The 22,823-nt window shown below is 40.1% G+C and overlaps 1 protein-coding gene across 2 annotated transcripts in view; it reads right to left on the bottom strand.

The window, feature by feature from the left end:
* The window catches only part of LOC128744712 (serine/threonine-protein kinase 26), a 165,405-nt gene that overhangs the window by 36,905 nt on the left and 105,677 nt on the right, over positions 1-22,823 (bottom strand). The window contains exon 2 of one of the 2 annotated variants that reach the window (XM_053841896.1): positions 12,113-13,120. The exons of the other annotated variant lie outside the window; for it this stretch is intronic. Within the exon in view, the coding sequence (XP_053697871.1) occupies positions 12,113-12,667 (555 nt within the window). The 5' untranslated portion in view covers positions 12,668-13,120. The remainder of the gene's footprint in view (positions 1-12,112; positions 13,121-22,823) is intronic. 2 annotated transcript variants of the gene reach the window in all.

Raw genomic sequence — 22,823 nt, 5'->3', positions numbered from 1 at the left:
AGAGAATGTGTGTATTGAGGATAAAGGGCCGTTTCTTCAATTATAGCATCATTAACGTGCACTGCCCGCACGAAGGTAGACCCGACGATGAGAAAGAAGCGTTCTACGCGAGGCTGGAGGCTACGTACGACAGCTGCTCGACACGGGACATCAAGATCGTCATCGGGGATATGAACGCCCAGGTCGGTAGGGAAGAAATGTATAGACCGGTGATAGGACCCCATAGCCTGCACACCGACACAAACGATAACGGCCAACGATGTATAAACTTCGCAGCTTCCCGAGGCCTGGTGATCCGAAGTACCTTTTTCCCGCGCAAGGATATCCACAAAGCCACCTGGAGATCACCTGACCAACGTACAATGAACCAAATTGACCACGTTCTCATAGAGGGCCGGTTCTTCTCTAACATCACGAACGTACGCTCCCGTCGGGGTGCGGATATTGATGCTGACCATTACCTAGTAGCAGTACATGTGCGCTCAAAGCTGTCCACCGTATACCGGACACGTCAAAGCCGCCCTCCTCGGCTGAACATCAGGCAGCTAGATAACCCACAAGCTGCCGAGAACTACGCGCGAGTACTGAATGAGGCACTGCCTTCTTCCGAGGAGTTAGGTGCTTCAAACCTCGAAGACGGTTGGGGCAGAATACGCTCGGCCATCGGAGAGGCCGCAACCGCGGCACTAGGTATTGAGCCTCGGAGTACACAAAATGATTGGTTTGATGGGGAATGCCAACAAGCGGTGGAGGAGAAAAAAAACGCTTGGAAAGATTATCTAAGTATTGCCACTAGAGAGAACCTGGCCAAGTACCGACGAGCTAGGAACCAGTTGACCACGATCCTGAGGAGAAAAAAGCGCCAAAAGGAGGACAGAGATCGTGAAGAATTAGAACAACTATTCCGAGCTAATGACACGCGCAAGTTTTACGAGAAGGTGAACCAAACTCGGAAGGGCTACACACCGAAACCTGACATGTGTAGGGACGAGGGAGGGAATCTAATTACAAACGAGCGCGAGGTGGTCGACAGGTGGAAGCAGTTCTTCGATGAACACCTCAATGGCGAAGTCGCAGAAGGAGGCGGAACGGAAATTAACCTAGGAGCGCCCATGGAAGATAGTGATGTCCTAGCACCTGATCTCCAAGAAGTCAAACGAGAAATCAGGTTGCTGAAGACCAATAAAGCCGCTGGGAAGGACCGCCTACCGGCAGAGCTTTATAAACATGGCGGGGAAACGCTAGCAAAGGCTCTACACTGGGTTATTTCGAGGATTTGGGAGGAGGAAAAGCTACCGGAGGAATGGATGGAAGGAGTGGTTTGTCCCATCTACAAAAAGGGTGATCGGCTAGACTGCTGCAACTATCGTGGTATTACGTTGGTAAACGCCGCCTACAAGGTACTCTCCCAGATCCTGTTACGCCGGCTGTCACCGATAGCACAAGGTTTCGTAGGGAATTATCAGGCGGGTTTCATGGGGGCCCGCGCAACTACGGACCAAATGTTTACTATCCGACAGATCTTGCAGAAATGTCGGGAGTACAACGTGCCCACGCATCACATCTTTATCGATTTCAAAGCAGCATACGATACAGTCGATCGAGACAAGCTATGGCAGATAATGCACGAATACGGTTTTCCGGACAAACTGACGCGACTGATCAGAGCTACATTGGATCGAGTGATGTGTTTCGTACGCATCTCTGGGACACTCTCGAGTCCCTTCGAGACGCGACGAGGGTTGAGACAAGGTGACGGTCTATCCTGCATGCTGTTCAACATCGCTCTTGAGGGGGTGATCCGACGAGCGGGCATTGAAACGAGAGGCACGATTTTTACCAAGAGTAGCCAACTTCTAGGCTTTGCAGATGACTTCGATATCATAGCCAGGAACTTTGCGACGGCGGAGGCTATCTACGCCAGACTGAAAGCGGAGTCTAGGAGAATTGGGCTAAAAATAAATGCGTCGAAGACCAAATACATGAAAGGAAGAGGCTCAAAGGAAACAAATGCGCGCCTCCCACGGACGGTAACCGTTGACGGCGACGAACTAGAAGTGGTAGAAGAGTTCGTGTATTTGGGATCGCTGGTGACCGCGGACAACAACACTAGTAAGGAGATCCAGCGGCGCATCCAAGCGGGAAATCGGGCCTACTTTGCCCTTCGTAAAACGCTACGATCAGGAAGCATACGCCGCCGCACGAAGCTAACAATGTACAAAACCATTATTAGACCGGTAGTTCTTTATGGACTTGAAGCCGTGACGCTGCTTACGGAGGACATACGCGCCCTTGCCGTGTTTGAGCGGAAAGTGCTGCGGACGATATTTGGCGGAGTACAAACTGAAAGCGGAGAGTGGCGGAGGCGTATGAATCACGAGCTACAGGCACTGCTTGGGGAGATTCCCATCGTACATCTAGCGAAAGTTAGCAGGCTACGGTGGGCCGGACACGTCGTAAGGATGCCGGACGACAGTGCGACGAAAACGGTCCTCTTCAACAACCCCACCGGCACCAGGAACAGGGGGGCCCAACGTGCACGATGGCTCGACCAGGTCGAAAGCGATTTGCGACTTCTGAGACGACTAGGAAATTGGCGACGAGTGGCCCAAGACCGAGTTGAATGGAGACGAGTGCTTGAAACAGCACGAGCCACCCCGGCTCTATGCTGCTGAAGAAGAAGAAGAAGAAGGTTTCCTGTGAAGCTTTGTGGAATAGAACAAAAAAGCTTCACATATATATATCAGTCACAGGTAGGTCTAGCATAAAACTCGAATAAAATCTTTACTCTAAGGATGGTTAGTATATCAAGTTTGATTGGCTGCTTTAAAACTGTGCTATATTATTATAACGTGATATATGGTTCCCAGATGGTTGTTAAAAAAGCTTGATCGTCTTAATGAGTTTCAAAATTTGATTCTGAAGTCTACTTTATAATTAAAATAAAACTGAAATTGTCACTAGAGAAATCTTTAGAACATACCCAAAAAATTATTACCAAACTCAGGAAAACTCACATAGCAAACACCTGGTAATTTTGAAATTGTTACTTGTTCAACAACAGAATTTAACAGAATTCAAAATTGATTTTCACTCAGAGTAGGGTAACCAACGTATTTTGGACCCCATCAGCAGCTGTACATAATTTGGACACTTCCAGCAAAATCAAATGGAAGTGTCCAAATTATGTACAGTTGCTGAAAGGGTCCAAAATAGGTTGGTTACCCTAGCTTAGTGTTCTATGTAATAAGGTGGTTCATATGCGATGCATATTCAACTTAATCTTCTCATTTTCTTATAATAACTTTCGGTATATTAATATGACATTTGGAGTACCTCAGGGCTCCACATTGGGTCCATTACTATTTTCATTATATATCAACGATTTACTGGTTATGCAAAAATTTTGCTACAAAAGCTTTTTATGCAACGAAACCAGTAAAAAAATTTTTATGCAACGTAGCCAGTGAAAGAGAATGTCAAAAGAATCAGCATGCCGTTCTATCCCAAAGCCACCAACCCGATTAAAAACATTTTGAAACGACATGGCTATCGCGTGGTTTACAAAAGTAACACATCCATACGCGATGCACTTCGCAACGCGAAGGATAAGATTCCTACCAAAGATAGGTCAGGAATCTAGCAAATTAACTGCAAAGACTGCCTGTCAATATATACTGGCCAAACTCGCCGTAAAATCCAAGCCAGGATAAAGGAACATAAAAATGCAACAGAGAATAAACGCATAATCACCTCCAGTGTGGCGATGCTTGCCATCAGTCTTCAACATCAAATAGACTGGGACAGTGCAAAAATGTTGAAAAACGTGCGAAAGTCATCACATTTAAACGCCTGGGAGTCAGATGCAGATATCTACAGCTGAGCAACCGGTAATGAATGAGGACGATGCTCCAATAAAATAGCCGCTCTTCAGTTTGACTAAGTTAAGGATGTAAACGCCTTTGGACATCACCCCGTTGGTGGGAAACATATTTCCCGAAACCGGTCGGTTTAGAGGTAAACTATCCGTTTTGTAAAAACTATTAGTGTTGTGTCCCGTTCACTAAATATTGGGGTAAAATATTGGTTTAAAAATTACCGGTTTCGACTGTTTCAGTCAAGTATATATTAATATTCTCAACGTGAATTAGCTATTGAAGTTCAAATGGCTTTAAAACATACTAATACCATTTAAAACACCTAAGAAGCACAGTCCTGATCGAATTCTATTTGATCCATGGCTGGAATCTGCAGGAAAATAGAAGAAAAATCATCCAGTGCTGTAGTCCTCTTTTTAAACTATGGAATGAACTCCTCTATCAGAAAAAAGCGGTGTCTTTTATTTTTTATTAAAAAACTGTGAAAAATCTAATTTGTAAGCTTGTCGAATATGAGAAGGGTATGAAATAATCGATAGCAGCAGCCATTGAAACCAATTGTGCCACGCTTGATGACAACAACGTTCGCTCTTTGACTGAAACGAGAGCTGTAATATACAACTTACGGACGCCAGACGATCGTGATTTATGAAACACAGCATTTTGTCTAGATCAAAGCATTACGAATTCACGTAGCAATTCAACGCTCCATTTGTCTGCCGCTAGATGTGCCCGTTCCAGTTGCATTATATTCGGCAGAAGTTAATGATATTGTATAGTGAATGTTGGGGCACACCACGGTGGTCTTAGCATGTGTATAATTATGAATATTGAAACTATGAAGTTTGTAAATAATCACAAAGATTTTGTCCAAGTAATTACATGTATTTTCAGGCATAAAAAGGTCGCTTTTACATTCACTAAAATTTAACGAGCGAGTTTGTACCACAGTTAGTAAACAGCTGATACTTGAGACCTTGGCAAACTGGTAGTACTACGCGACGTGACAGTACAATTGATCGCTCTTGAAGCGAATAGCTAGAAAAAAGAAACACCAGTTGGCCTCCACCTCCTAGGGTTTATTGCAAAGCGGGGTGTGCGGAAAATTAGTTCAGCAGAAAATAACAACAATGAGACGGCAGTTTTTCGCCGGAATCGGTATTCAAAGATAGCTTTATATATAGCCTCTGCAGCTAGAATTAGGTTGTGCATAATTTTACTGCGAATTAATAATCTACTGCCTTAGCTGCGCTGCTGGTCTGTTGAATACATAGCTCGAGCAAGAAAGAGATCGTCTATAGTTCGTTGAGACTGCAAGCTTAGGCGAGAATTGACGTTTTTTGTTTACAAACAGATCCGCTTTCGAGGCAGCCAGCGAGCGGAACAGCTCGGGAAGATCGTATTTCACTGCAGAGGTCTTAGAACACGATAATTGACGCTGCGATTAGAACTGCGCGCGCATTCTTGCACCTTTGCATGTAGGAGTTGTTTGTCGGATGACTTCACTAACCACCAAACGAGAAACAGTTCATAATGCAGCAGAAAATCTTTCAACGTCGGTATATTTGCTAGCTGGTTTGATTATTGATATAATATAATTACTATCTTATCGGGGTAGCTCAGGCGATAAACTTTTGTTTAGAGAGTCCACTTGAAGGTCGACGAAAATCAGGTTTACAAACCTGAAACTACCTTCACTAGACATAACAAAAAGATAACGATGGAATGTGATGAAATTATCGCGTCCAATGAATTGATTTGCAGACCACCATCGATAATGACCTTACCTATAAGTGTTCGCAATCAGTGAACTGAGTAATGTTTTCAAATAAAGAAAATAGATTGCATGACAGCAGGCTTAAGTAGCAGGTCATGTCAACTCGTTCTCAACAACGTGAAAGTGTACGTCAACATATCCTGTTCGGAACAACAATTTTCACTAATTGATGACGATAAAATCTCAAAGTGAAAAACTTATGATCAATCTACGTTTGTTACAAGCATGTCTATCTTTTCCGGCAGTCAACTGAAGCCGGAACATTGGCTATTTTTATCACGCAAAAACTGCAGAACAACGGACTGTACATGACTTGGGAAATTGTTAGAAAAATGCAATGTAGCGGCGAAGGAAAATTTTCTACTTCTTGCACATAAAAAAAAGAAAAGAGCTTATCGATTTGACTGTCTGCTTTCCCGGCCATTGCACAGGTGCAGACCAGGTGGCGATACAGTCAGCTATCGTTTAAAGGGAGCATACACTTTTAAATCTGACTCGATACGTTGACTACCGGAAACCAATTTCCATAAGATTTCGACGAACGTTTCTGTGATTGGCCTGCATTGCTAGACTAGATTGGCCAGGTTTTTAAGGTAAAATAAAATCCAGAAATCAGAATTTGTTTTGAAACGAATATCGTCCAGTTCGGTAAGCACTGAGTAGAGTTACAATTGTTCATTTATAGCATTACAATTTCGTTAGCTCAGTTTAGAATTGTAACAAATCAATAAACGATTACTAAATTGAAATTGCTCAATCGGAAGCTTCGGCGATTGGAATTAGATTGAAATCGGAAGCTGACTGCAGCAGCGTGGGCATAACCGGGGAAACATTTGAATCAGCCAACGTACATAGTGCGAACAAGCAGGGGGCGAACGATACTCGTATTGCTGTATTGCTACATATTTATGTGTGCATACTGTATGAATGGAGCAATCTGCGAACACACCCAATCGATCAATCTCGAACTTTTTTAGCTTAATCTGCTTCCACACAGATGCTCTACTCTTGCTGCACGATAGCAGCTGGCATGTAACTAACAAACCCACTATCGGATGCGAATATTGACCTATGAAGAGGATTGGAATGGTTTGAAGTAATCGAAATATAATATTAAAGGCTCAAGTAAAGAATCACTACGTGCAAGTTTATCAATCGCGGCAGACTATTAAACTGAGAAAAATCGATATCAATTCGTAAAATGTGATGCGTTCATCTCCTAACCACTTAATTGTACTTAATATTCGTGCATTCCAAATAAAAGTGTTATTTTAATTCTTGAGGCTTTCTTCAGCTAGTGACACACTTATTAACTATAATCGAAAATCCTAAGCAACAAATCCAAAGCCGCTTGGTTCTATTTGAATTTTATAAAGGTTTTATTGTGGTTTTATTATGGTATTACGCATTATCAAGATGATACGAGTCAAAAATACTTATAGCTAGTTACAAAACCACTAAAACTGTTAATAAAGTACATTTATCGTGGTTACTTATATTACTACGAAAAAAATTTACCAGGGCGTAGCAATACAATATGACGTATCGTTACAAAATTAATTTTATTGCGGTTGCTTATCAGATCCCAATAAATCTAGTAGTTTTATAGTGCTGATAACATGCTATTATGAAAAATAATATAGTTTAACACCGAAAACAGTGATTAATGTTTTTTCGACCCGCTAAAATTCACCAAAGCAAGGTGTGAGTTGTAGAAAGTTGTTATAAATCGGTTTTCATGTCATAGGAACTATGCTTTGCATTTGCAATGATTGTACTACAAGTTAAGACTGGGTAATTGAATATATTTATTTTGTTTTGCTGGTTTTCGAAAATTGCAAAATTTTTATGGCGCGTTGATTTTCGTAACCCACTATTCCAATATGCCCGATAAAATTTAATGCGCATATGCTGCACAACTACGGAAACTGTTAAAAATTTATTATTTATTTTTTAGGATATTTTATTATGGTCGCTCTAAACCAAATCGATCAGGATGATCTGACTGTAAACCTTTTGCTTTTCTTCCCACGGTTACATATTTTCAAGTTAAGAAAGCTAGCCAACTGATTTATCTTTTTTACCATAGCAATCTTTATACTTTATAGCTTTGTAGAACAAAGCAAAGGGCTTTATTAACTTATAGCGGTTGCCGTTGCAGCAGTGAAAAACATTATCGGTTCAGCAGAGCTTGACAAGACTACTTAAACTTAAAATCTGCCTATTAAAACGTTTATAATAACCTTCTGAACAATACACTATGGGCTATAAGGTAAAATTTCGCGACAAGATTTGTAGTTAAACAAGATGTCTCATCCTCAATGTGGTCTTCGACAACTTTTTGAATGAAAAAATGATGCATCTTTTGAAGGGTTCGTTCAATGCTACCATGAGAACAATTCAACTAATATTTTTTGAGTAAATTTGTTTTCGGTTGCAAAACATTAAAGATAAGTCAGTTTCAAGTAACTTTGTTGAATATTTCTAATTTCTATCCCTTAATTTATGGACAGCAGATCTTAGTTTATGGACAACCCATTAAATCTTGTTTCTTCTCAAAGCACTTTTATCTCAACAGATAGCTCAATATGATATTCTAGAAAGTATTTTTCACATAAATGAAGAATATTTTTGCTGAAAACTGTTTTGTTTTATCTGTGTGAGTTAGTAAGAGATAACTGATTTTAGGTTAACCCATTATGACCCGGGTACAGCTAAATTTAGATCAAATGAAGAAAAACTTTGTATTTCATATGACACGAATGTGTCGGGAAACTCAAAATCTTGATTTGGAATGGTTTCAAGGTCAACTTATCTTATGTTTAGTATTTCACACGCTCGGATTCAAACAAACAAATTACAAAGTTGTTTACATATTTTTTGTCGGATTTTGTGATAGACTTTACATATTTCGGCACCAACTTTTAAAAACGGCCAATCTGCAAAATGTAAACAAACCGAGTGAGGGTTATTTTCTGCTGGACTAGCATCGGGAAAGAACCCCTCACTCGGTTTGTTTACATTTTGCAGATTGGTCCTTTTGAAAAGTTGGTGCCGATTTATACTACAATTTACACTTCAGGTAATGTTTCGTCACAAAATGCAAGACATTTTCATACATTTGAGAGATACATTGTTTTTCGACATTGTTTTTAACTTTTTTTCCATCATTTATCACAACTTTGCACTGTATAAAATACAGATGAAATGACAAAAACTGATAAATTATCTCACACACAAACATCAGATCTTATCTCTCTTGTAGTGATATCACAGACAAACAGACATAACTCTTGGAACAAAAATCAACAAAAATTATCGTACCTCACATTTAGCCTGAACACTAGACACCATCTATGATCGACATTTCCAAATATCAAATAGCAATATGGGTATCCCTCGAAGTAGCAAGTATTTTTTTATGGGGAATTCCCCTTCTTTCGTCAAAAAGCGCCACTTTGATCGAAACGGAGACATTCCCAACTAAGCAGAAATTTAAAATGACGGTTTAATCGGTACGAAGAATGGAAAACGAGTGTTATGTCTGTTTGTCTGTGGCACAGACAAACAGACATAACTCTTGAAAGAAAAATCAACAAAAATTATCGTACTTCACATTTAGCCTGAACACTAGCATCATTTATGATCGACATTCCCAAACATCAAATAGCAACATGGGTATCCCTCGAAGTAAACACGACACGACTTCGCTCACATTCGTTTAAATACACAGCCCTGCTTTCGGCGAAAAAGTGCTGTGTATTTAAACGAATGTGAGCGAAGTCGCGTCGCTGTCGCGTTTACTCTGGCGGTACCCTTAGCCTGAACACTAGCACCATCTATGATCGCCATTCCCAAATATCAAATAGCAACATAGGTATGCCTCGAAGTAGTAAGTATTTTTTATGGGTAATTTCCCTTCTTTCGTCAAAAAGCGCCAATTTGACCAAAACGGAGACATTCCCAACTAAGCACAAATTTGAAATGACGTTAATCGGTACCATGAATGGAAAACGAGTGTTATGTCTGTTTGTCTGTGGTGATATATTAATAATGCTTACTATTGAAATTCAGCAGTAAATATGTTTTGAAAACGGGGTAATATATTTCATACGCTAAGACATAATGGGTTAAAAACAGCCAGATGAAAAAACCGAATATTTCAGCCATTTGCAAGTATGCAGTTAGTTTGCACATCAATTAGTGAGGAATTGTTCAAGCTATCTACCCAAATGTTATGTGCATTTTAGAGAATACCTGGGAATACCATTACTTTTACCTACACACAGTAACAAAGTAGTATTTTTAACAGTAAATTATGAAAATAATCAATATTTACACTATTTTCATAATGTCATTATAGCAAAAGAAAGGTAAAAGTCCACTAACTACCCAAGTAGCACACTACAGATCCATTTAGTTGAAGCCACCCAATTACAACTGGAATTAGTCATATTTCGGTTTTCACAACAACTTTATAACAACCGTGCTGGTAGGGTATAATGGAATCAAGGTTAGATTCAATTGAAACTAAACAAATCAATTGAAACTTGATGGATGAATGTGAAAATGTGCTTAAAAATAGTAACACTACCAGATCAGATGGTACTAACAAAAATATTACAGAATTGTAGCTCCTGGTAATATTTCTCTCAAAGTGTGTTATAAACGTGATAGCAAAACTTGCGACAGAGGATATGTTTTACAAAGAATCTACCTCGTTCTACTACTTATAACACGGTTTGTTACATTTTGGTTATAAAGCAGAGCGGAATGCTGGTTTTTATAACTCATCTTGAAATAAACTTGATCAAATTATATCATAATTTGATATTATTGTGATATGCCTAGGTCGGATTTTGTTACAATTTACAATTACTAACGAGAACGAGGCCAAGTTTATAACAAAACGCAAAGCAGATTTTGTTGAAAAAAAAAACTTGTTAGGGTATGTTGCTGCTTCGTCGTAATTGCCTATTCCCGTCCTGTTCAGCACAAATTATTAAAAATATCAGCATTTTTATGACACACAATGCAAAACTAGTTATTTCCTAATATTTTAGTTTGTTGTCTATTATACGCGATCAATCAAAGTGAGCTGAGATCTATTTAAATGCTTTTTATCATTAAAGACGTCCTAATAGCCCAATTTCCTACGTTTTTTCGTACGACGAAGAAGACAATGTCGACTAATCGTTTTAATTTCCGTCATTCATAAATGAAAATAACTCACGCAAGGCATTGTCGTTATTCTACAGCCAGAAAAACTTGCCTGACCTGCAGAAATTTTGTAGAATAACATTTGTCATGCCGTCCTACACAAATACATGCGCGTTAGCTTCGTAAACATTGTTGTGATTTTTAGTTCGGACGATGAAAAATTTTGATAGACGGATTTTAAAACGGTACGACGAATTTAAGAAATAAGGTCAGTTACGTAATTTCAATAATATGCTTTAATAATCGGTGATTTCAAAGTTCACGGATCGGAAGGTCAGTGTGTTTTAGTCAAATCAGCACAAGAACTTTTGGAGTATTCATTAAATCCTTCCAACAAATGACGAAAATTAGAATGGCTTTATACTTACTACGACGGGAATTAGAAATAAACCCTATTTAGAAGTAATCCTGTTATATAAATTTGTTGTTTTCATTTGATCGGATAGGAATTTCTACATAAAACGCATATTAATGCATTTGCCCTGATAACTATAAATCTGGGGTGACATTGCGCATCTCGTTTCGAGCGATTTTGGTTCGTTTCGACTACGTTAAACAAATGGGCGTCTCGAACCAAAATCACTCGAAACGAGAATCGCAATGTCACCCCTGCTTAGTTATAACTAAAATGACCTCAGAAATTATTTTTAAGGATAGCACTTGAAAAACACCAACACATGAACCATTTGACTCCGTTATACACGTTGTTTCCCTGCCTTATAGACGCCGAAACTACTCAACCGATCAACGTGAAAATTTGTATGCAAGGGTTTTTGAAGCCGGGGAAGGTTCTTATGATGGTTTGAGACCCCCCTCTCTTGTCTGGAAGGAGGCTTCCATACAAATGAAACTCAAATTTCCGCATAACTCGAGAGCTAATCAAGCAAATGGAACCAAATTCGGGATGTGGAGGTTTTTGAAGGCAAAAAATTTTTCTAGAAGAGGGAGATCTCATATAAATAAAACACAAATATCAACCGAACATGGTTCCATTTAAATTTGGACAACCAAAGCAAAAATAACCCAACCCATTATGCTCATCTAAACTCTCCTTAGAATGAGGAAAACCTTCGTAATATTGATTGAGTTTAGTCAAACCATCAATCAGTTATCGTCCAAGGAGTGTCAAAACTCAGTAGGACCTAAAACACTGCCGATGCATCATTAGCAGTCCCAATCAATCATTGGTTCCACCCACCCAGCCACCTGGAAAGACGATACCATGGCATAAACTTACCAACTCTTCCGGTTGTTGACGCAAACTATTCACGTTCTGTTGCTGCTGCGACGCTTGTTGCTGCTGTTGTCTGGAGAACGGAGGAGGACCCGCCGTCGAGGGTCGTCCATTGGATCTGTTCTGATGTGGCACGAAATTGGGCGGCAGCGAATGCAACTGCTGCTGGCCAGGTGACCCATTTCCGATCTCGTACATCGACATGGGTCGCGGCTTGATGGGGTACGGCGAGCTTCCGTTATAGTTCCCACTTGAAATCTCTTGAAACGAAGGTGATTGCGATAGGGGTTTGATTTCGTAGTGCGGCTGATAGCGACTAGCACCGTTCTGGTGGTGGGCGGGGCTTTGCTGGCTCGGGTGAGGCAAGCTGTACGAGTTCCGGTAGCCAGGCTGGTTCCAATGCGAATTGTTAGCCGGCCCCGTGCCCGCTCCATTGCCATTGTAGTGTGGATGATGATGGTGCAGAGAGTTTGGACCGTGCTGCTGCTGCTGTTGCTGCATTGCAGCCACTCCGATATCTCTCCACATCTTACGAGCACGTTCCTCGTCTCGCTTCATGCAACTTTTGTTACACGTGAATCGTCGAGGGAAGCACTGGGTTCACTTTCCACTGGGCAACTAGTGTCGCATGATCCCCTTTGCTACGGCTCAGGTGAAACCAATGGAACCTTACTCACATCACTTCACACACAGCACACAGCGCTGTCTAATTTGGTATTTTACTTCGGTTGCTATTTTCACACAGCACCAGGCGAAGATATCGGAACAAACACACAATGGCACTTTGATAGCAAAAAAGCAAATATATATTTTCCTTTTTCTTTCGATGCAAGATTTATCAAACTCACTTCAACAATTGCAGCAACATTAACAACTTTTCTTTGACTTCGTGTCCGATGAAAACCCGGTAGCCGCTCTCTGCTCGCTGGCTGCCAATCGACGACGTTCGGTTGGACGGCGGTGAAAATGCCTAAATTTCACGCATCGTATCACACCTGATGATAGTGTACGCTAGTGGAAGAAAAAGTGACAATAACGTAAAAACTGGTCAACGCAAATGCAATGCTCGCTCGCGTTTTGCTCCAATATCATACACTGACAGCGAAGGTACGGCCGGGAGGTTGCTTCAACTAAATTTGGATTGTAAAGATAATAACGAATCGCGCGCCCATTTTGTCGGCACGATTGTAAACCTTAATTATAGGTTTTATCAGGTGCCGAACAACGCTGGCTCCGACTTAAGCTGCCGTCGCCAAGTATGGTAAAATGCGTTTTCCGTATTTCGGATCATCTGAGGTTTACTCAAGCGATAATCGGAAGTTATATGGACAAGTGAGTTAACCAGATATATCGGGCTAACAGCGTGTGACCAACCTCAAGGTTGAATGTTTCGAATAATTTGTGTAAGGTGAGCTGGAGAAACGCAAACAGAAGACTTGTTTATGTAGTAGTTTTAACACATCAAAATTTTTTTTTTGTGATTCGTTAGATTTTTTTAAAGAAATATTTTCTGTAAAGAACTACTAGAAATATACGTTTTCTAGTTATTCATTTTCTTACACGGTGAAAACAAAACCCTACGCGTTTCCATTACGTTATAGCATTTTTTTAAATTATTATTTCAAAGATAAAAACGGAATGTACATCTGATCTACAAATTTTTGAAATGTTATGGTAAAAAGATCAATTTTCAAGAAAAAACTATAACAAATATCGGGGTTTTCAATCCTTAAACTACGAAAATTCGAAAAAACGAATATGTTTGATGTTGCTTATAAATATTATAAAAAGATGGGCTTATGAAGCTAATATTTTTCCAAGCGCATTCAAATACCTTTCATATTATATTCATGTAGTTTAGAATGGTTTAATGGTTTGAAAGTTAGGATTTTTCAAAAGAGGTTCAAAGTGAAATATGGGAATCATTGGGACCACTATAGCTCAGAAAAGAGCACCCTAACCGCCAAAAAATGCGGTTCTAAAACTTTCTAAAAAAAAATATGAAGATCTGTACCTAGGGGCGTGAACGAAGAGCTCACGTAGGACTACGAACACAGGTAGAATTCAGCAAAGCTTGATATTTTGTCAATGTTTTTCACGCAAATTTTTAATTTGCTGTATTGTTATTGATGCTCTGAAACATTCCTATAAATTTCATACAAGAAGACATACAAATACAAATACATACAAATAAGGTCATTTCAAATCATTTTGAAAGTTTTTGTCACTCCCCCCCCTCCTTGGAAATTGGCTTGAAAAATCGGGGGGGCTGTGGGCTCTACAGCCTGAAAAACTTGAAAAATGAGTGTACGAGTTGAGTTAACGCTTCTAGCATGAAATAGAAATGGAAATTCACAGCGGAATTTCCGAAAATCGGCCAAAAAAATTATCTCTCGTTTTTGTCTTTTTTCGTAGATTTTTGCATGAAAATACACGTTGTTGTATCTTAAAAGCAAGAATAGATTTGGTTTTCACGTTTAAACTTAAAATAAAAATGCCTAAAATCTATATTTTTTTTGCTCGATTAAAAAATTCTCTTTGTTTTTTTTACCCCCCCTTCACTGGAGGGACAAAAACTTTAATTTTAATTTTAAAATAATTGCCTCTCAACTAACATACGAACAACGAGTTAAAATTCTGACAGTAAAAATCATCAATTAGCTGACGTCCTCTGCACATTATTTGTTCTCTATTTATCAGTTACTAGCTGACCCGACAAACTTCGAATTGCCACAAATTAAACTGTGTTGTCACAATCTTGAGTTTTGCAAGTTTCTGGGGAGTTCATGGGTGTTTTAATATACAAATTTTCCTCACAGTAAAGTAGAAAACAACTCCCCCCATTGCTTAGCCTGATAAAATAAAGAGGATAGCATTTAAATATTCGCCATCATTACAAACCATTTCGCCGAATACCATTTTGCGGAACACCAATTGTCGGTTGACCATAACGCGGAATATAGAGTTTCGCAGAATACCATTTCGCGAAAAGCCTTACGCGGGATGTACCATTTTACGGAAAATCTTTTCGTAGAAAGTACCAGTTCACAAGGGTGACCCAACTGAAGGAAAGTAATAGAGGTCAGTAGATCTAGGAAAATAAATAAACCTAGATAGAGGTGATCTCTACGGGGGGCAGTGGCCGGCGCTTTCGACGGCAGGTGCCCGCAGTGGCCGGCGCTTTCGGCGGTAGGTCGGCGGCAATACTCACGGCCTGTGGCCGTCTCGCGCTGAATTATCTAATGTTACTAATGATAGTTTTTGGTGGTCTTGTTATTGATTAATGTTTTATGAAAGAGTCTAAAATTTCTCGAGTTCGATTAGTTTTTGAGTTACGCAAAAATTTCTGTTTTATTTGTATGTGAGTCCTTATCCCCCTACCACAGGGGTGAGGGGTCTCAAACCATCATTAAAAAAAATCCTGTGTCCAAAACCCCCTACATGCCAAAATTGGTTCCATTGGCTTGATTAGTTCTCGAGTTATAAGGAAATTTGTATTTCATTTGTATGGGAGCCCCCCTCCTAAAGTGGGGATGGGTCTCAATTCACCATAGAAAAAATTTTTGTCTCCAAAAACACCCACATGTAAAATTTTGGTCAATTTGCTTGATTAGTTCTCGAGTTATGCAGAAATTTGTGTTTCATTTGTATGGGATCCACCCCTCTTAATGGGGGGAGCGGTCTCTAACCATCATAAGAACCTTCTCTGGCCCGAAAAACCGCTATATGCAAATTTTCACGCCGATCGGTTTAGTAGTTTTCGATTCTATTAGGAACATTCGGGCAGACAGACAGAAATCCATTTTTATAGGTATAGGTTTGTAGGGGAGGGATCTCTAACCATCATAAGAACCTTCCCTGGCACCAAAACCTCCTACATGCAAATTTTCACTCCGATCGGTTCAGTAATTTTCGATTCTACAAGGAACATAGGGCAGTCAGAAATCCATTTTTATAGGCATAGATTTTGTATGGGAGCCCCCCCCCCCCCCTCTTAGTGGGGGGAGGGGTCTTTTGCCATCGAGAGAACCTTCCCTGATCCCAAAAACCCCTACATGCAAATTTTCACGCCGATCGGTTCAGTAGTTTTCGATTCTATAAGGAACAAACGGACAGGCAGACAGACAGACAGAAATCCATTTTTATAGGTATAGATTTTACAGTCGACAGCAATACAATCGCATTCATACTTTCACAGGCAGGAACGACAGTTAAATACACCATTTGTTTACTGTGATTTCGATTACTTTATTATTAGAAAAAGTGACTAAACCCCTCGTCCCAACAGGTCGAAGATTCTTTATGACGTTCAGAATTATACTAATTTGATATCTGTGCTTGGGAGGCACGTCAGAAAAAGTGATAAAGTCCTCTCGTTCTAACAAAATTTCGTAGGACCGCGATAAACCTGGTCCAATTTGATATCCTGAAAGTGAACAGATATAAAAATATGAGCAACCAATCCTATCTTTCGCTCGATTGTATCCACATACCGCAAGAATTTATTTAGAACTGATGTCTAATATGAAAAAGGGTCTGTTAGTCCCTTTCTAAGCATGTGATGTAATGCAGCAAGTATGATATGAAGTAGTAGAGGAACTCATGTATCTTGGTATGTTCGTGAAATGTCATGGGACAATGATGTAAACCGCGAAGTGCGAATTTCTATGCATTACGTAGTCAGCTGAAGTCTCGTTGCTTGCAAATTCGCACAAACTGGCGCTTTACAGAACAATAATCCTCCCGGTGACCCTTTACGGACATGAATCATGGACGCTAAAGGGAGCTGATTGACGAGTACTTGGAGTTTTTGAGCGTAATATTCTGCGCTCTATACTTTGTGGCGAAATGCAAAATGCAGTGTGACACAGACGTATGAGCCACGAGCTGCATCAAGTACACATATATGCTGATACAAGTAGTACAATGTGGCAGGCTGCGGTGGGCTAGGCACGTGGCCAGAATGCCCAACGAAATAGTAGCCAAGGGGCAGATCCTACACCCGATGAAAATGCGCTGTCGAGGACGATGCACGTTCAGCTGGTGTTCGAGAGGATTGGAGAATGGCAGTCCAGGACCGACAGTAGGATCAATAACGGACCATCGCCACTAAAGTAAAAAATAAGTAATCAATGTTTTGTAAATATTGAGACAAAGCTATTGAACGTTTCAATTTTTTTGTTTTCTCGGTAGATATATTTCAGACCGTTTTTTAAAGATGGCTTTTTACAGTACAGAAACACGAAGTATAAAAATTTTATTAATTTTTTTTTATGCGCACGTAAGCAATGTTGATGACTTTTTTGGTTATTAAGAATATCGATACAGCTACGATTGCATTTTAACGACATGGTCTTTACTAAGCCATAAACAATCGTTACTAGAAACTTGTTTTTTCTCAATTGAAACGTTTGAACAATAAATTCATTATTCTGAAAACAGATCTTTACACCGAATCGAAGCATCACTTGTAGCGTAAGTCTAGTCGTTAGTTAATTGCTAATTTTGACCTGATCATCCGTAAAGTATACGACTTTTCTGTCGTCGTCAGAAAGCGTTCGAGAGCGTCCTCGTAACTCTGAACCGAACTACGTAAATTTCAATAAACTTTTGATAGGTTCCATTGATGGCAAAGACTGCTCGTAATAATAACTGAATGTCTTTATCAGAGCATGTTTAAATGGCTTTATTACGAAAGAAATCATTCATGCAGCCATAATGCTCTATTTTAAAACAACCATTGTCATTATCAGCGCATACTAAGCTGCAGCACAAAACATCCATTCTACCACGATGCCACACACCGGTCGGTGCATGGAGGTACGAAATGCCAACACAATCCAGGTCTGACATTTAGAAGCCGCAGCAGTATATTGCCTTTTCCATGGCTGCACCAGCAATAGCGTCGGCAATGATTCACAGACATGGCCGCTGAATGGAGAGGCGTTATTTAATGCTACCTCAAACCATCAGTTAGCAGTAGGAGCACAACAAAACACTGGGACAAAATGTTTTCTGATTTCACAAATGCTCAATTGACTGTTTGTATTTAGTACAGCCAAGACAGAAACCCTAAATTTTGTTTTCTCAAAAAACAATAACTACAGTATTTGAAAAACAGTTATTGTTTTGGTGCCTTTCGAAGAAAACAAAACAACTTTTGCGCACAGTTAAATTTATGTGACCCGGATAAGAAAAGCACAGATGCTATATAGCATACTGTTGAAAGCAAATGTCCTATTCATTTCCATATTTTATCAATTCAGAAAAGGGCACACCGCAAATTTGCAGAGGCAGTAGCATTAACAACAGAAGAAGATCCTGCTCTTTTGCTCTTTTGGCACCTTCTAGTGGTGCATGTCGACCACCAAAAGTGGCACTAGGAAATTGATTTGAAATTCTTGGATACTAAAATAACTGCTGACGACATAGCTATAGAAGTTTAGTTAATTCTTAGCATCACAAAGTGGGCGAGCCTTTAAACTTTTTTTTAACTTATAGCGATGCTTGGCTAATCCCACTTGACTGCGCATACATTGGAAATTTATTTAGGTTATACCACTTACGTCCGGGTACTGGTTTCTGTACTGGAGTTTCAAACCACTTTTTGTTGATGCAAAAATAATGAAATGTAGTTTTTGGAACCGTGACGTCGCCATAAAAGAAGCATAAGTGGTAGTGGTGATGTTAGAGTGATACCAGAATGGCTGAAGAAAATTTCGTTTGCTAGATTGGGAACTCAAACATTCTCCCCTTGCTTGACAAGCCTTTGATCCACAGCGCGAGTCAACTTGAAAACATTGCGATGTCTTTGATCATCTTTTCTATGTCTGGGCAGGCTTCTATTTAGCTATATACTAGTAACAAAACCGGGAAAATAATAATATACGGTTCACTGGAGCAGCTCGAAATGCGGGACAAGCTAAAACGAATACCACCCCATTCAGAATGAAGTGAATTTTTGCAACCATCGTTTTTTGTAGCATGTTTGTCTAAACAAACCCACCCGACTGTCCCCAACAGCTTAAAATTCACCATTAAGCACACCTGAAAGCTTCGTCTATTTTATGTCTGACACAAATTCAAACTCAATATTTTATTAGCACTCTTCGTTCCGCTCATTTTAAATTCAAATATTTCATTTATTATTGCGCTACACAATCCACCCGGGTGGCTTCGAGGTACCGGTACCGATTCAAGCATGGAACATTGGAATGAAAATCTTGTTAATGGAATTGAAATATTTCATTATTATGCATCGCCCCGGCAACACCCGTTCAAGTATGCACGATGATTTATCATAATAATAATCATTAAGCATTGCAATACAAGTACTCGGAGAGACTGTTCGACATTTGAATCCGAACGGTACGATGTTGCCAAGGCGTTCCACAAATGATAATAAAAACAAATTAAATTCGGCCTTTTTCGATTTGGTTAGAAATTTAACCTAAATTGTTAATTACGACCAAATATGTCATTTTATTTTTTCGGTGTTATTTGTTAACTGAAATAGAAGTATAAAAATTCACGAAAACCGTGTCAAATGTTTCGTAAAATTTTCTTTTGAACATTTTTAAGATTAATGTCAAAAAAAAAAAAATATAAATATAAATGAGCACTGCAAAAAAATTCTAGAGAATTAAAATTTCGGAATTTGAAAATAAATAAAATAATAGTAATAATGAGTAGTCAGACCGTGTACGATTGTATCGTTTGTGCTTGGAGATTGAGAAATCGTGGCGAAAAGGACTCCAGGTTTTAATTTTCAAAAGCAAGTTTTCTGAGCTGAGTTGCAACCAGAGCCTGGCATCGTCGAAACAAATAAATGAAGCTGACTTTCTTTTACCTTCGCATCATATATGAAGCGACTGGCTTCGTTTGTTGAACAGAACGATTCAAGCAAGCGTCACCTGAAATTGGTGACTGTTTCATTTGACGACAACCAGTGATGGTACGAACTCAAAATCTCAAAACTCATCAAAATCAAGTGTGAATCATGTCAGCTTGATCCTATGCAGAAAAAAATCACGCGTTGGTTTTTCTGTTTTCATAGCAAGAAGCACAAAACTCACACATATTTCTTCCCGCTTGATCACATTCTGCTTTGCTTCAACTTCTACCCGGAGCTATGCACATATACATGCATACAGGCTTGTCCTGCACTCAGTGAACTTATTTTGCTTTTTTAACTGTAACACCTCCGCCGAGTAAAATTCCAAAATATTATATTTGGGGCACTTATAGAGTAATTATTACTCTGGTGGGCAAAATGGCTCTTTTGTGTGAGCGGCTCCGAACCGTTCATTTGCTGCTGCGAACCGATTCAAATGAGCGGCTCATGGCTCACAGTTCGTTGTTCGGCAGGTTGACAGTTCGGTAAACTACGATTCCCAAACCAACCTTCGTGTCGCCTTCGGGTGCGTTTGAGGCACCGTGGTTCTTTTTCAAGAGACGTTCATTAGAACGTTCTTTTTTGTGAACCGGTTCATTTGAACGGCTCGTGAGCCGTTCGCCCATCTCTTACTCAGTAATATAGTAAAGTAAATGGATAATGCATGAGATTGTTGAACTAAGTATTGCTCTATCTTTAGTATTTACGGCGCACTCCCCGCACTCCATCCTCGTGATCACGAGCTCACCGGCGCTGAGGAGAGATTTGTCAGCAATGACGCTCAGAGTTTCTATAAAACTGTGAGAACTGCAATTTTGCCATGTAAGTGACGTACACTTCCACACGCGAATTGTGAGCGATTGCCAAGCTGTGAAACTCCCAGTTGGTCTCGAGGTACGATTGTGGTCTAACAAGCCATTCGTCGTATGTTCGAATGTCGACTGGGAGAGGTAGTCAGAGTCAATAGGACCGTAGCACTAGCCCTGTAATTATGCTCCACTCTAACAGCTGACTGCGAAGTCTGTTGTATAAAAACAGAAGGTCAAGTTTCGACACCGGAATGTAGCACCGAGGCTAGGCTTTGCTTTGATTTTTTTGGCCAAGCTGTGGAGCCATCAACACAGGAGGAGGTTAAGAAGGCAATCAGTGAGCTGAAAAACGGTAAGACTACTAGGAAGGACGGTATTCCGACTGACCTTTAAAAGCGGCGAGCGAGCGGCTGTACGGAGCAATGTACCGGATCATTGTCGGCATTTGGGATAAACTCGTATGTCCTATTTTTTAAAAAGGATATCGACTCGAGAGTAAAAACTATCAAGGCATTACATTGCTCAATTCTGTCTATAAGGTGCTCTCCCGTATCCCGCTCTGAAGGCAGAGACTGTTAGCGGAGTTCTTCGTCGGCGAGTACCAGGTACAAGTGTAGGCTCGCTCCAGGACGGACCAGATGCTTACCCCGCATAAGTTACTAGACAAGTTCCGGGAATACAATTTGCAGACTCATCATCTGTTTGGGGACTTTAGGGCGGCGTATGATTTAATTAAGCGAAAGGAGCTGTGACAGATAATGCAAGTTCATGGTTTCCCGGCGAAGCTAGTTACGCTGATTCGTGCGACACTGGATGGGTCAAAACCAAGCTTCAGTAGAGCGGATCTCAGTTGCTTTCGTGACGTTGAATGGACTGAAGCATGGGGATGCACTCTCTAACCTGCTATTCATCATTGCCTTGGAAGGTGCAATACGAAGAGTAAACGTGGAAAGGAACGAGACTATCATCACTAAACCTCACACCTAAACCTCGTATAATAAAAATTTATCTAGTCAATATTGATATAATATAATAATATAATATAATTCGACCTTCTGTTTTTTGTCCAACAGACTTCGCAGCAAGCTGTTCAACCCATACATTTTGTATCCAGCATGTCGAGAACGGACCCCAGGTGGACACTATTTACACCGATATTAAAACTGCGTTCGATCGTGTCAATCATTGTCTGCTTTTAACGCAATTAAAGCGACTGTTAGCTAACATCATTTCTCTCCAACCGCCTCCTTTCAGTAAAACAAGGAAACTGCATGTCTCAAGAGTTCCAGATTACGTCAGGCGTGCCGCAAAGCCGTAATTTAGGACCGCAATTATTTTCGCTTTACTTCAAAGACGTCTGCTTAGCGCTACCAACTGGTTGTCGGATTATGTATGCTGGCGATCTAAAAATCTTTCGCGTCGTACGGTCGAAGAAGGACTGCTGGTGGTGGTTTCAGCAGTTAAGCAATTTGTTTTTTAAATGGTTCTCGTGCAACCGACCTACAGTGTAGCAAATAGCATAGGAATTTCGGTTTGCAGAAAAAAATCCCCTTTAGACTACTGCTACACCATTAACTGCCAGCCAATTCAACGTGAAACAGTACTGAGAGATCTTTCTTTGTTGAAGTTTACAGTACTGAGAGTTTTGTTGAAAACCGAATTTATTTTCCAATGCGACTATAGCCACATCGTTGCCAAAACAAATAAAAGCTAAGGGTTCATCATGAGAATTGGAAAGGATTTTCATGACTCTTACTTATTGAAGTCTCTCTACTACTCGCTAGTTCGATCTATCCTTGAAACAGAAGCAGTAGTTTGGAGCAGGGCTTCGACAGATCCTTTTTTTCTACCGCAGTCACACCAACGCGCATTCAAGTTCACACCGTCCGTTTAGTGGTGGAATACGAACGCTATGCATAACACAACTGGCAATTTGCTCAGTCAAACGCCGATTGCACGCAGTAGAACGAATGCGTTCTAAAGCTTTTTAACATTTTCGTTTCGATCAAGT

Source organism: Sabethes cyaneus, chromosome 3, assembly GCF_943734655.1.
Source record: "Sabethes cyaneus chromosome 3, idSabCyanKW18_F2, whole genome shotgun sequence".
Lineage (NCBI taxonomy): Eukaryota > Metazoa > Arthropoda > Insecta > Diptera > Culicidae > Sabethes > Sabethes cyaneus.
Note: the sequence above shows the minus strand (reverse complement) of the source record. Positions and strands in the feature narration are given on the sequence as shown.